Here is a 13,236-nt window from a genome sequence, read left to right on the forward strand (position 1 = left end):
ACAAGATAGCCTTAAACTGACTTCCTCTTTGAGGCATTTAAATGGATTGAAAGAGTTAATTTTTTTCCTAACACCCTTCAACGTTATTTAATGCCTGTCGGTCACCACCAACAGTCATTTCTCCTGGGCTATGCAGTCCCACTCCTGAGAAACATGACTGAACTCTGTACACCTGCTTCCCCATCTGTACAATGGGGACCCTAACGGTACCTATCTTACAGGAGTGTTGAGATTATTATATGAGATCACGCATATAAAGTGCCTGGCTCAGAGTATGAGCATGCAAATACTGGCTATTCTCAGTTTCATGGAGAAAACGTCATGAAAAAACTAAATATGACTTGAGCGAAAAAATAAAAACCCAAAAACCTGAACAGCTCAAACTTCGAAGCAGCAGGGAAGGGGGGACATAAAATCCCAAACACTTTATTTAATAATGGAACATACTTTATTATTATTTTTTAAACCATCTCTCGACATTTCAACTCTTGGTAGAAATCAAATGCACAACATCTGCATCTTTAAATTAGCATATATTCAACGATCTCAATCACAGCAACCTCAGACAGTAAGATGCACACCGAGGAGGAGCACGGTCAGAGCACTTCGTATTCCAGTCCACAAACACCGGACTCCCGTGATGATGCGCACACTGGACTCTCTCTCCTAGGATGAGTTAGTTCCTGCTTTTGTCCTCTGTGAGTTACGTGGCATCACAGTTGCTTAAAAGAGTGACTGTAGTGCTGGAGCGATCTGGAAATGGAAAACTAGAAAACTAGAGCTCTCAGGAGTGGGACAGGCATTGACACTTCTGAAATGTGAAAAGGAAGAACAACAAAGATGAATGCCCCAGATCGGGGTGGTCTTAGTAATAAAGTTGGTTGAAATTCAGCTTTATATATACACTGAATATCTACATGTGATCTACCAGATATATATATATATTTTAAAAAAAAAGAGCCATAGAAGATTTGAAAAACCTTATAATCATTCGAGCTGGAAGAACATCAGCAAATTGCAGTGGCCTCAGGATTCAGCCAGATTTAAATTTGCTCAAGAGCTGAAAACCTTCCACTGGAAAGCCCACTGCGTGTCAATTCCTGTAACATTCTGTACATCACAAACACTTATGGCTAAAATATATTATTAGTTCACAAAGAAGCGGTTTTATTTTCAAACTCTTGCCCCACTCCTGCTCTGTACCCCGGAAGGAGAATCTGGGGCTCGAGTCATTCGCATGAGGAGTTTAAGGGGCCTCCGGGTTTGGAAGCGCTTAGGCTCAGCTGAGAATCTCAGAAGACATGTCTGATGCGCTCACGCCAACTCCTGCCCACTTTTAGTGCAAAAAGATTGCAGAGTCCTGGAAACAGGAGAAGAGAGGACTGCGATGGGAATCTCGAACGAGCTTCCTTCTGTAACGAGACTCAAGAAGTTTGGAGTGCAAGGTTCACACTTGGCAAGTGGCAAAGACCAGGCTGTAGATCCCAGGTGAGGTTCCTGACTCGTCACTAGGTGATCAGTCTGCAGGTGCACAGAGCTCTCGGCCCGCATTCGCCCCCGAAGTGCACACTGGAGGTAGGTGTATAGATTTATTGTAGGGAAGACAGTGGCTCTCCGACTCAGGGACATCGTCTCTGCTCCTCCTCTGCCCCCACACTCTGCGTTACCCTCGGGCTGGGGTCAGTGGAAGACACAACACAGAAGAGCACGAGACCCTTCCTTGGAAGACTAAAGAACCCGGGGCATTTTTATAAATAGCTACATAATTAACGTTTTAACCACTTTGAAACGCACAGCAAGTTGAATATTTATTTAAAAATAAATCTCAAAAATATCTATGTACAGTACAGTAAGAAGGGCATGTGCAAACAACAGAAAGGGGGAAAGTCAGTTCTGCCGTGGAAAGTCCACACTTCCATGTGTCGGAGCAAAGTTCACAAACACCACAGGCTGAACGGAGCTGTGGCGGCAATAGGATGACATTCAGCTAATACTGGACTCGGTTCGCTTTTGAAACCTGGGGGTGTGGGGCGAGCCATGGGCAGGGAGTCCGGTGGGGGGGATCTTTATATTTGGGAAGGGGGCAGCAAAGGGATGAGCCATTGGAAGAGGCCCACTGTGGCCGGAGGGCTCATTTCACAAGCCAACAGGCCTCTAGCTTGCTGCTCCAGGTGGGCATGTGGAGGTGACCTGGAGGGTCCTTCCCAGTCCAAGCTGGCTTTGCAGTGGGAGGGGTGGGTGTGGCTTGAGTCCCAGAGATAGAAATCCTCCAAAAACAAAAAACAAAACAAAAACAAAAAAAAAAAGACATGAACTAGGGAGTGGAGTGATTAGTAAAAATGAATCTGAACGGAAGTGCCACCCTCTCCCTTCTCAGGCAACAAAGCAGCTATCGACTGAAATAACTGAGTCGCTAAGTAAACTCCCACATGGCGCAGCCAACCCACGATCCCTGCATGGTCAAGTGCAGGTCTCTGCTTCCCACATCAGTGCGTTGACACTTCTTCCCCATGAAACCAGAAAGGTCAGTGGTGTAGCCCTTGCAGCAGGAAGGTACAAGATCCATTCTATCTATACACGAGATGGGAGAACTGGGTGGACTTGTAGTTCAGCTGGTTGTTGGGCATGAACTTGTGCAGCTCACTCTTTTTGCAGCAGGGGTCAAAATGGTAGGCGATGAGGCAGGCATCGCAGGAAACTTTTGAACACTGGGTGCAGGTGTTGGTGGCACCTGGGCGATTACAGAAGCCACAACGAGAGGTGGCTGCGGTGGAGGGCTTGGATTTTGAATGGAGGTGCGCCAGCCGGTCAGGGGCCTGAGTCTGGCCTGCATACTTTTCCCTCAGAGATGACCCGTGGGCCAGGCTGTCGTGGGTGGAGGCCTTGCTGGGGAAGGCGCTGGGCTTGGAGGCCGGAGCACAGGGGAGCAGACTGTCGCAGCGCTGGCAGAGGGCGGAGCTGCAGGCCAGGCCGCAGTTTTGGCACTTGGATAGGGCGGACTCTTTGGCGGGGGGTGAGCGCTTGTGGTAGAGCGGGTGGGCATCATTTCTGACCAGCCATACATCCGGCCGCAGGGCGTCCTGCCTCCGGTATGTGGCCCTAGGTTCCGAGTCTGTGTACAGATCCACGTCATCCTGAGCGGAGAGGTATGTGCTGCGCATCAGGCCAAGGCCGTTGTTGGAGGAGGGGAGCAGAAGGTCATCCGGGCTGCCATGGGGGGAGCTGGACATGGTCAGGAGTGAGGGGGACGGGCGGATGATCTCGTCTTTGAGGTCGTCCCCCACGTCTGCTGCCACAGTCTCCTTCCGCAGGCTCAACGAGGCCTTCAGGGGTGGCTTCCGGCTCTCCCAGTAGCTGTCGTAAGCGTCCACTGACCTTGAGGGCTTGGTCACACGGGGCTTATAGTAGTCCTTAGCTGCCCGCTCGCTGGCCGACTTCTGAAGCGCCACGCGGGCCATCGAGGCTGTCAGGTGCTCCCGGCTCTCGGCCCGCCGCCGCAGGGCGTCGGAGCAGCCGCGCACATCCTCCGCACTGCTCTTACGCTCGCTCACGACGTCCAGCTCAGAGTAGCCCTTGTCCTTGACTTGTGAGTGGATTTCCAGCATCTGTTCACACTCCACTTTGGCCAGAAAGAGTTCGAAGGAGACCATCTTCACCTGGAGGGTCTCCACGAACTCTTTGAGCTTGTACGCAGTCCCCAACTCGGGCACGTAGCCCATGTAATTCAAGATGGTTCGGATGTCCTCTTCCAGTAACGTGGACTTGACATAATAAACGAAGGGGCCTGTGTAAGTCTAGGAGGAAGAGGGGGCAGAAAAAGAGGCGGGCCTGTCTCTCTGAGACACACAAGGGAGACTGCCTCAAAGCACAGTGCCTCCAAGTCTGAACGAGCGTGGGGAACCGCAGAAAGGGAAGGGAATGATCTCAACAGCTTCTCACTACAGAGGCAGAGGCTAATGCTTACCAACAGCGCAGCGTGCTGGCGTGAAGGAAGCGACACATCACTCCTTTCCTAAGTGTGGGGAACAAAGCCATTCGCTTTCCGCATGGGGCACAGCAGCTCTGCTCCCTACGAGGAGCAGGCAAACTCGGAAAGAGAAGGGACTGGATCAGAGGCAGGTGTCTGATGAAGACTGGAAATACTCCTTTCTGGCATTTCTGCAAAGGTCTGAAGTATATGTCAGGCTTAAGAGCCTGATTTGGTAGAAAGCCTCCTGAGCCATCACTACCTTCAAAATGACAGAGAAGTCCTTCTCCTGTTATGCCTGGACGTCCACGGCAGCCTCCTAACTGGTCTCCCCACCCCACTCCTGCCGCACCATGCTGCAGCCCGCACCAGCCAGAAAGATTCCCTTCAACTGTAAACTGATCCCAGCCCTGCCTTGCTTCCCAGCCCACTTCGGATAAATCCATGCCCTCTGCCCTGGGCTTCAAGGTCCTGCGCAACCGGGGTGCTGCCTGCCTATCCGACCTCCCAGCTGCAGATGTGAGCTGTCAGGGGCGGGTACCCAGCTAAAAGAAGACACTGGACAGGAAGGCAAGGCCAGGGAGCTGGGAGGTAATCCTGGTTGTTATCTCAAAGGCAGTGGGGAACACGGGAGGGTCCGCGGGCAGAAGAGGGATGTGATTGGACTGGCGTAAGTCCTCTCGAGACGGGTTGGAAGGGGCAAGAAAGTGGAAGGGAGACCAGTGTGGCGGGCCCTTCCCTCGGCCTTACCTTGATGCTTCTGAATTCCTTCTTCCACGGGTAGAGGAAGAGGTTGACACCCACCGTTTCCAGCACGCTGAAGGCGCAGTGTAAAGCCCGCAGGCTGGAGGAGCTCAGGGCGCGCAGGGAGCTCTCAACCACCTCGTAGAACTGGATCAGCCGGAATCGATAAAACGGATCCACCTTGTGCAGGCTGAGCAGGGTCGAGGCTGCCACCCGCAGGTGCTCGTCACCACCGGGCCGCTGCTTGCTGGGGGTGGTGTCCACTTTGCTCTCATGGAACTGCACATACTTCCGAAATAAGTCATCCTTATATTTTGTATCCATTGAACTGGGCTTCCCCATCCGATCCAGGGAGGGGGGCTACCTTATCTCCTCCATGGCCTCTGGGTTAGATGCAGGGACATTGCTATAAGCACTGACATGTTGCCCACCTGGACCAGCGGAGTACTCTGGAAGGGGAAGAACAAGAAGCACATCATTCCTTGAAATGGCCCACGTGCCAGTTGTGGCTGCTAAGGCAAAACAAAACACAGAACTGGCCTGGAGTGCAGTGGGCACCACCAGCCCTGGGCCGCATTCTGCTCATTCACTCAGTGCTTTTACTGAGCATATACTACACCAAAGGTTATAGTGGAAACGCGACAAACGAGGCCCTTGCCTTGGCTGAGCTCACTAATGAAAAATATGATTGGGGGCGCCCGACTGGTTATGTGGGAAGAAGGAAAAGTTTTAAAAGACTGACAGTTAAACCTGAAGGAGGAGGAGTGTGCCGGGCAAAGCGGTGGGCGAAGGGTGTCACAGCAGAGGCGTCACCAGGGAGAAGGGCCCTGGGCTAACACTACCAGTGCTGACTACGTGCCAGGTGCGTATCCCATGCTAACGCATTCCGTCTTCTCAAACAAGGAGACGGGTATGACCAGTATCTCCATCCTACAGATGTGAAAACCAGGACGTAGAAAAGTTAAGAAACTTGCTAAAGTTACAGGACTATTAAGAAGCAGGCTGAGATCAGAGCTCTGCCAGTCACGCTCCAAAGTCCATGCCTTGCCCAGCATGTCCTGCTTTCCCAAGGCAGGGAGGAAAGAAGTGGCTATGAACAGAAAGACGTCTACGTTGTGGCTGAAGCAGTGAGGAGAGGCGTGACACGAGATGAAGCTGCAGGCGTATGCAGCACCCTGGTCCCCAAGGCCTCGAAGAGCACTTAAAAATGCCACATTCCTTCCAAGAGCTGTGTGAAGCACCTGTCAGAGTTCAAAGCGAGGGGGAAAGACCGGATGGAATCTGCGATTTTAAAGAGAGACTTAAAGAGCTGGCTGCTGGCCCCTGGACAGTGCCTTTATCTGCCTGACAGGCTGGCTCCCCTTTACCTGAAGAGCAGCTTACAGCAACGCTGGGAGAAGACACAGTGTTCTGAGCTGGGACACACAGGGTCTATACACTTGCTATCTGCTTGGCCACCCGTCAGTAGAACGAGTACAGATCCAGCAATATTCCTGATGCCACAGTGTTGGAAGCAAATCGCATTCACTGAGGGACACTGCCAGGGTAGGCAACAAAGCACAGTGGTGACAAAGAGATTCTGAAGCCAGATTGCCTGGGTGTGAATCCTGGGTCTGCATCTCAAGGTTACCTGGGCAAATGACTCCACCTCTCCGGGCTTTCTCATCTGGAAAAGGGGGTTAATAACGGTACCTGGAGTCCGGAGTTGTTAGAAGGATCGTATGCAGCCAGTCTGCAAAGCTCTTCCCTGAGTGCTCAGAGGAAGCCCTTGATAGACGAGCGGCAGCTCCCGGTGTCTGAAGGTGCTGCCTCCCAGGATGCCAAGCACTCTCAGGATGGTAAGATCGGAGCGGGGCAAACATCTCTGGCCGGGCCGTAGATGTGCATTTCCACACTCTCCTGCCCTGCCTTTCTTGACCACAGCTCCACAGGTGCAGGGATCATGACAAATTACTCAGTAATGTAACCAAAGCACAGTGCCGGGGGAGGCCACGTGCCTCATAAATACCAGCTATCTGACTGAAGGAGGCTCCTGCTGGCAGTGGGAGACGGCAAGAGACTGAGAAAGAAGCTGCAGTGGGATGGGACAGACCTGTGGAGCCCTTCCGCAGATGTGAGTTCAGCTCCGCAAGTCCTAAAGGCCTACGAGCCCAGCAGCTATCACAAGGTCAATAAAATCACCCACGTCCCAATGACCCACTCGTCTGGCTTCTCCACAGCTTTGGGGAATAAGAAGCGAGACATGTAGGACACAGGGAGGCCACCTTCTCCCACCCATTACCCTGCCAGTGTTTCAGAAACAAACAGAACAGATAATAAGCTCTAGGAGCACATAAGGCAAACACAAATCCACTTAGGATAAAAGCTACCTCCTAAGCAAGGTCAAAGGCTCTACGTGGTCAGATCCCTGCTCACCTCTCAAAGCAGCATTTCCCTTCTCTCAGTTCCACCCGCACAGACCTTTCTGTCTGTTCCTCAAACACGTTAAACTCATCTCTATCTCAGGACCTTTTTGCACACGTTGCTTCTCCATGTTTCTACTCTGATTCTTCCCATAGCTGGCTCACTCTCACTCAGGCCGCGGCTCAAATGTCGACCCTCAGTGGCCCTCCCTGACAGCCCCAGCTCAATAACTCCCTCCTTCCCAGTTATCCTGGGATAATCACCATCTGAAATTATCAACTTTATTTACTAGCTTCCTCTCTGTCTCCCCCTTTACCCAGAAAGCTCCATAAAGACAAGGACTGCACTTCTTTGTTCACCACGATGCCTAACACAGAGCCCGGCCCTTGGCAGGCGTTTGATACAACCGGTGAAATGAACGATGCAAAGAATGTAAGCATTCAAGATACCGCTCCATCAGTTTCTCATTTAGCTCTCCCAAGAATCCTGGGAGATCAGCTAGAGAGGAAAGGAACAGAGGCTCCTCGACATGCCCTAAGTAGCTCAGGGCTAGCAAAGGGCAAGACTGCAAGCCTGGCCTTCTAACTTGGCACCTGTATTCCTCCCACCACTCCAGGACTCCTGAGTTCAAAGAGTATTTATGCAGCTTCTACCTCGTGCCAGGCCCTGGGCTGGGTGCAGTGGGGGGATATGGGGTAGGTAGGAGCAGTAATGGACAACAGTTGAGAAGACACAGCCCTGCCCTCAACTCCAGCGGAAGGAGCTTACTGTCTGGTATCAAAGTATGCATATTCTCTTAAAAAAATAAAACTGTATTGCAACTTGAAAGAAGACATCACTGTCCTTGCTAATAAAAACCCACATGCATTTACCAATTTTTATTTATCAAAGAGAAGCTTACATCCTGCCTCTGTCCCCAAAGACTGTCTTTTTGGTACACTGAGAACAATCTAAACAGAGGGACAGCAAGCCTCCTAAACACTGCTGTGAGTTTTCTGCAAGGAAGTCAGCCTCCAGCCCATAGAAGCTGATTTTTTTTTTAAGTCAGCCACCCTCGAGCTCAGTGTCTGCCGCTCTGAAATCATACCATAATCCACACCCTTGTTTGTTGCTGCCAAACAATAAAGAAAGAAAAGGATCCAAACAGCCCAGTTGGTGTTCAAAACCCTAAAGTCAAGGATGGGAAACCCATCTAAGAAGTCTCGAACCGACCTAGGCAAGTGAGGAAAAGGGTGAAAGAAAATAAATGCTAAAAGACAGTTAAAGAAAGGAAAGCGAGAAGGAAATAGTTATCCTACGTGCTAAGCTTTGGGCTTTTCCGATTCAACTGCGTCAACCCGCTTCATCCGCACGACAACGCTATGAGGAAACCAACAGAGCTTCAAAAGCTCAGGACTGCAATATGAACCTGGGCTGGCCGGCCCTGAGGCCTGTGCTTTTTCCCATTTCTCTCGCTCATTTATTGTTACACTTAGTACCATTCACTGAGGGATTAGTACATGAGGGCCTTCTACTGAGGCTCAATAAAAATTAATGAAATCCATCCAACAGCCCCAAGGTTATAGAAGAGGAAACTGACGCTCGGAGAGGACCAAGTCACAGGCTAGAAAGAAATACAGCTGAGATCTGAACCACAGTCTGATGCCAAAGCCCTGATTCAAGCTCTGGGCTGCACAGCTTTTATTTATTTATTTATTTATTTTTTAGGCGAGGCGACCCCTGGTTGACCTCACAGATTGCAAGGACCTTGTCAGCTTACGATCCCTTATTTTTTAATTTTTTTACGCCTACAGCACCTGCTTTTCCTAGGTGGTCTCCCATCCAAGTACTAACCAGGCCAGACCCTGCTTAGCTTCTGAGATCAGACGGGAACGGGCTTGTTCAGGGTGGCATGACTATAGACTGCACAGCTTTTAAGTAAAGCTGCCCTGCTACATCTGCTGGACAGCACTACTTCAAAGGGCTCAGCTAAGCTAGAATGCCCTGTGGCCCGGCAAGCAGAGCTGAGTTCCAAAAATTCCTGTAGTAGCAAAATTCACATCTTCCCACACAAAATTAGGCTAGAAGAGCTACAAAGCTCTATGATGTAAGCTCAAGGGCCAAGGAAAGAGGCTGGCCAGAGACCGGCCAGTGGTAAGGCAGCTGACATCATCCGTCCTGAATACATTTTCTGAGAATACAGACCGCATTATAACTGGTCGGGTCATAGCTGGTATCTTTTCTGAGCACAGAACCAGCAATCTATTCCCAGCACTCTGCAAGAAACAAAAACACGCTCACTGCAAAAACAGCGTGGTTACAGGAGACCAGACAGCGCGGTGACACAAGCTGTTAATTTCTCCAAGCAACCCAAGGACTGGAAAGCCAAGACGTGCCAGTCTGGCAGAAAAAAAAAAAAAAAAAATGGCACTGTGAACATCCCTGACAGTGTCAGATAGGTGCCTAGAGCCAACGGGCCTGGTCAGCACTTCCTGCACCCATAATATTTGGGCCCCTTTGAAAAGCAAATCAATGAAGAGACAGATATCACAGTCAGGGAGGGGGTGGCTTTTTAATTTATTTTTTTAAACATCTCAAAAGAAAGCTGTGTCTGTTTAAAACCCTACTGATGGATTTGAAATGATTCTGGGTAGCAAAGCATTAGCTTGGCTTTACCTCAGCTGGCCCATTCAAGCAGAAATGTTCCCCAAGCAGCATTTGAAGGCGCCCCCTCCCTGCACAGACAGGAGCTATTTTGGTCTCAGCACTGCCCCAGTCCACAGGTTTACAGATCTAGCTTCAGCGGGCTCAGAGTTCCTTCAGCCTCCAAACAGCACCAGGGTGAGAGCAGTTCAACCCCCTCCACCTCCGCGCCCGACTCTTTTGCACTCATTCCAAGACCGAGGCTCCAAAGACACAGCCAAGGCACCTTCCACTGGTTGTGAAACACCAGAGAGTCCCCACACCCCAACTGGATTCCAGAAAGATACAGAGACAGGCCTTCCAAGCCTCTGAAAATAACCTCGGCGGTGCTGAAATTGGGCTTCCCTAGTGGCAGCTGCCTCTCGGAGGGGCTCTGAAAGAAGCGGTTTTGTCTCCCTGCAGGGGACAGAAGCTGGCGGCTGCTATTCCCAGCCTGATCATTCCTACAGCCCCGGAGAACTACGTCAGTTGTGAAAAATACCCTTGTCCCAAACTCGGGCCCTCCCCACGGGTCTGCGAATGAATTAACAGCAGCTATCATTTACTGGACGCCTGCTGTATGCCAGAGACCGTGCTTCACACGCATCTCATCCCATCCCCACTACGGTACTAGCAGGGAGGTTCATTCCCATTTAACAAATTAGGCAACTGAGGCTCGGAAGATGAAATGACTTGTCCAAGGTCACACAGTGAGTACAAACCCAAGTCTGCAGCCAAAAACTGGGCTGGGGGCCACCGAGCAGTAACTGCCCCACGGTGGAATCGGGGTGTCCTCCTGCTTGATTAGTCGCCGAAGAGGGGGTGTTCCTCCTGAGCTTCCCTGAACCACCCTTGGCTGGTCCTAGGTGTCTGCGAGGCAGCCCTTGGGGGAGGACAAGGTGAGACCCCGGGGCGCCGAAAGGGCCGGCCCACCACCAGTCGCCCCGGCCAGCCGGTCGCGAGAGGACTCGGCTCCCTGGCCGCCAAGCCCCGCGGAGTCGGGCGCCCCCTGCGCCCGGGGAAGCCCCACAGGCCGTTTCCGCCCGCGGCTGCCCACACTCACCCAAGCACTGCCGCCGAGGACGCCCCGGCCGGGGGAAGCAAGAAGGAGCCGCGGCCGCCGCCGGAGCCGGGCCCGGCTGGGCTCTCGCCGCTCCGGCCGGCTGCAAGAGACCGAAACCAGTACTCCGGGGCCAGCGGCGACCCGGAAACACTCGGCCAGGAAGTGACGTCCCTAGGAGGCGGGCCCAAAGGGAGGCCAAGCCGCGGCTGCGCGCTGGGCCGGGGAAAGGCCGATGCCCACGGGCGGCGAAGGAAGAAGCGAGAGGTAGAAGAGCAAGCACAGAAGCCGCAGAATCCCGCTTTGAGGACTGAAGGACTGCTGCCCCGAGGGGGCTAGGACCCGGAAATAAACCGGCCGGAAATTACGCACACCGTCGGCCCCGGAATGGCAGCTAGCCGGGTTGTCATGGAAACCGCTAAGCAGCCGGATGGTGGCGTCTCCGAGCTGCTAACGCAGACTGAGCGACCCCCGGACCTGACCTCACGGAGATGATCCCCGAAGTGCGCCTGAGCGGGAGCTGACAGTTGGATCCCTCGCCTCCTTTTTTACAGGCGAAAATACCGAGGCTTAAAGAGCGCAAGAGATGCCCAGGATCACCTGATACTGAATCTAGCCTTGGGAGGACTGTCGATGTTACAGTCGCTAAGAGTGGGGTCCCAGCTTTGCCTTTGCCAGTTATTATCTGTGTGACCTTGATCAAGTTACTTACTTAACCTCGCCAAGCCTCAGTTTTTTCACCTGTGAAATGGAATAATAATAGTACAGCCTCATGAGATTCATATGAAATTTAAATGAGTTTATAATTAAATGAGTTTATATATGGAAACTGCTTATTACAATAGTTGGCATATAGTAAGGATCTAAATAAGTTTTGCTTTTTTAAATGGAAGTCAGCATTGGGGAAGACCAAGGCAAAATATTGCCCCCTCATCTTGTGACTTATCACCAGTCACCTGGCAGTACCCAGATGGTCTACATTGGCATCGATACTGGTGGCTTGTCACTTCACTTAATGGATTTGTCTATACTCCCACCTACCACATTGCCCGTGAGCTCCCTGAGGACTTGGTTTTGTGGTTCACCACTCACTGAATCCTTAGTGCTTGCAAAGTCAAAACTGTTAAACATACTTGTGATTGAACCATTTATTCTCTCTCTCTTACCTATCTAGACATTTATTAAAGACTCAGAGCCTACTCCATGCTAAGTTCTCTTCCTCCAACATGCACTTGGCTCCCTGGACTTACCATGCTCTTCTCCCTTCTGGCCTCTGTGCCTCTACATGCTGTTCATTCCACGTAAATGTCTTTCCCCTCACCTTGTCCCTTCCTTGCTTTCTTGGCTTCCAGCCCCGGCTCAGCCCTTACACCTTTTCTGAAACTTCCTCTCATTTCTCCAGGCAAAGACCTGCCTTTCTCTGGTTCCCCACAACAATGCCATAATTTTATCTCAGCTCTTACCACAGTGGATTAGATATATTTTTAAATCTGACCCCCCACACACACACACAAGACCTGGAGCTTCTTATACATCTGTGTTTTCCCTGAGCTATGACTATGTCTGATCATGAGGTACCTAACAGATGTTCCTTGATTGCAGGATTCTCTCTCTCAGCCTTGGTGACCCCAGCTAAAGCTGATGAGTCTTATCTCAGGCGTCAATGACATAATACATGGGGAAGCATTCAGAGAACCAGCAACCTGCTATTCAAACAGCAGCGATTACTATATTTATCTGTTGCTGTCTTAGTCCCACTCAGGGTCTTTGTATACTTCAGCCTTTATCAGCTCACATTTAAGTTCCTCCCTTAATCACCCAAGAGGTGATGGTGTTTACAGCAATTCCAGGTATGAAAAACTGTCCCATCCGAACTCTCTGCCTTTACAACAACTCATAATTGTCCTTTGGAAACTGTTTCAAGACTGCATGAGACTGCTAATAAGTCCCTTCCAGCTCTGTGGCTCTGTGACAGACAAAAGGGAAACAGATTTTTAAAAAGGCTTTACTAGTAGATGACCCCAGTCATTGAGACTTGGTGGCATTTTGTATCAAAAGAGTCCCAAAGTCTCCGAATAGAGCCATGTTTCTCATCTTTTACACAGGGTTGAAGGCCTGAGAGTTCTCTGCTTAATGACATGGAATCACAGGAACATCTTTTTCAGATCTTATTACATAATGATTAGCAGATTATATAACAGTCATATGACAATGATCAGCTACGTCTACTTCCTAAGATCCAATAACACCAACAATCTACCTACTTCTTTCTATTTTTTGGGGTTTTTTTTCCAAAGCACAAAAGTAACACATGAATTCCAACAACGTGTTTAGAACAAAAAAAGAAAAAGCAATCCTATGACCCAGCAATTTGATTTCTTGGACTGTACCAGAGAAACAA

General features: G+C 50.7%; 1 protein-coding gene and 1 pseudogene across 1 annotated transcript; both read right to left on the bottom strand.

The window, feature by feature from the left end:
* Positions 1–425: 425 nt before the first annotated feature.
* On the bottom strand, positions 426–10,998 carry SPATA2 (spermatogenesis associated 2). Its single transcript, XM_006921905.2, has 3 exons — positions 10,839–10,998; positions 4,718–5,160; positions 426–3,794 (listed from the first exon to the last, which is right to left on the bottom strand). Exons 2-3 carry the CDS (start codon positions 5,051–5,053, stop codon positions 2,568–2,570), a joined length of 1,563 nt encoding a protein of 520 aa, XP_006921967.1. The 5' UTR covers positions 5,054–5,160; positions 10,839–10,998; the 3' UTR covers positions 426–2,567.
* Positions 8,899–9,017, bottom strand: LOC112471185 (annotated as a pseudogene).
* Positions 10,999–13,236: the final 2,238 nt, after the last annotated feature.

This window comes from Pteropus alecto, unplaced genomic scaffold (genome assembly GCF_000325575.1).
Source record: "Pteropus alecto unplaced genomic scaffold, ASM32557v1 scaffold45, whole genome shotgun sequence".
In the NCBI taxonomy this organism is placed as follows: domain Eukaryota; kingdom Metazoa; phylum Chordata; class Mammalia; order Chiroptera; family Pteropodidae; genus Pteropus; species Pteropus alecto.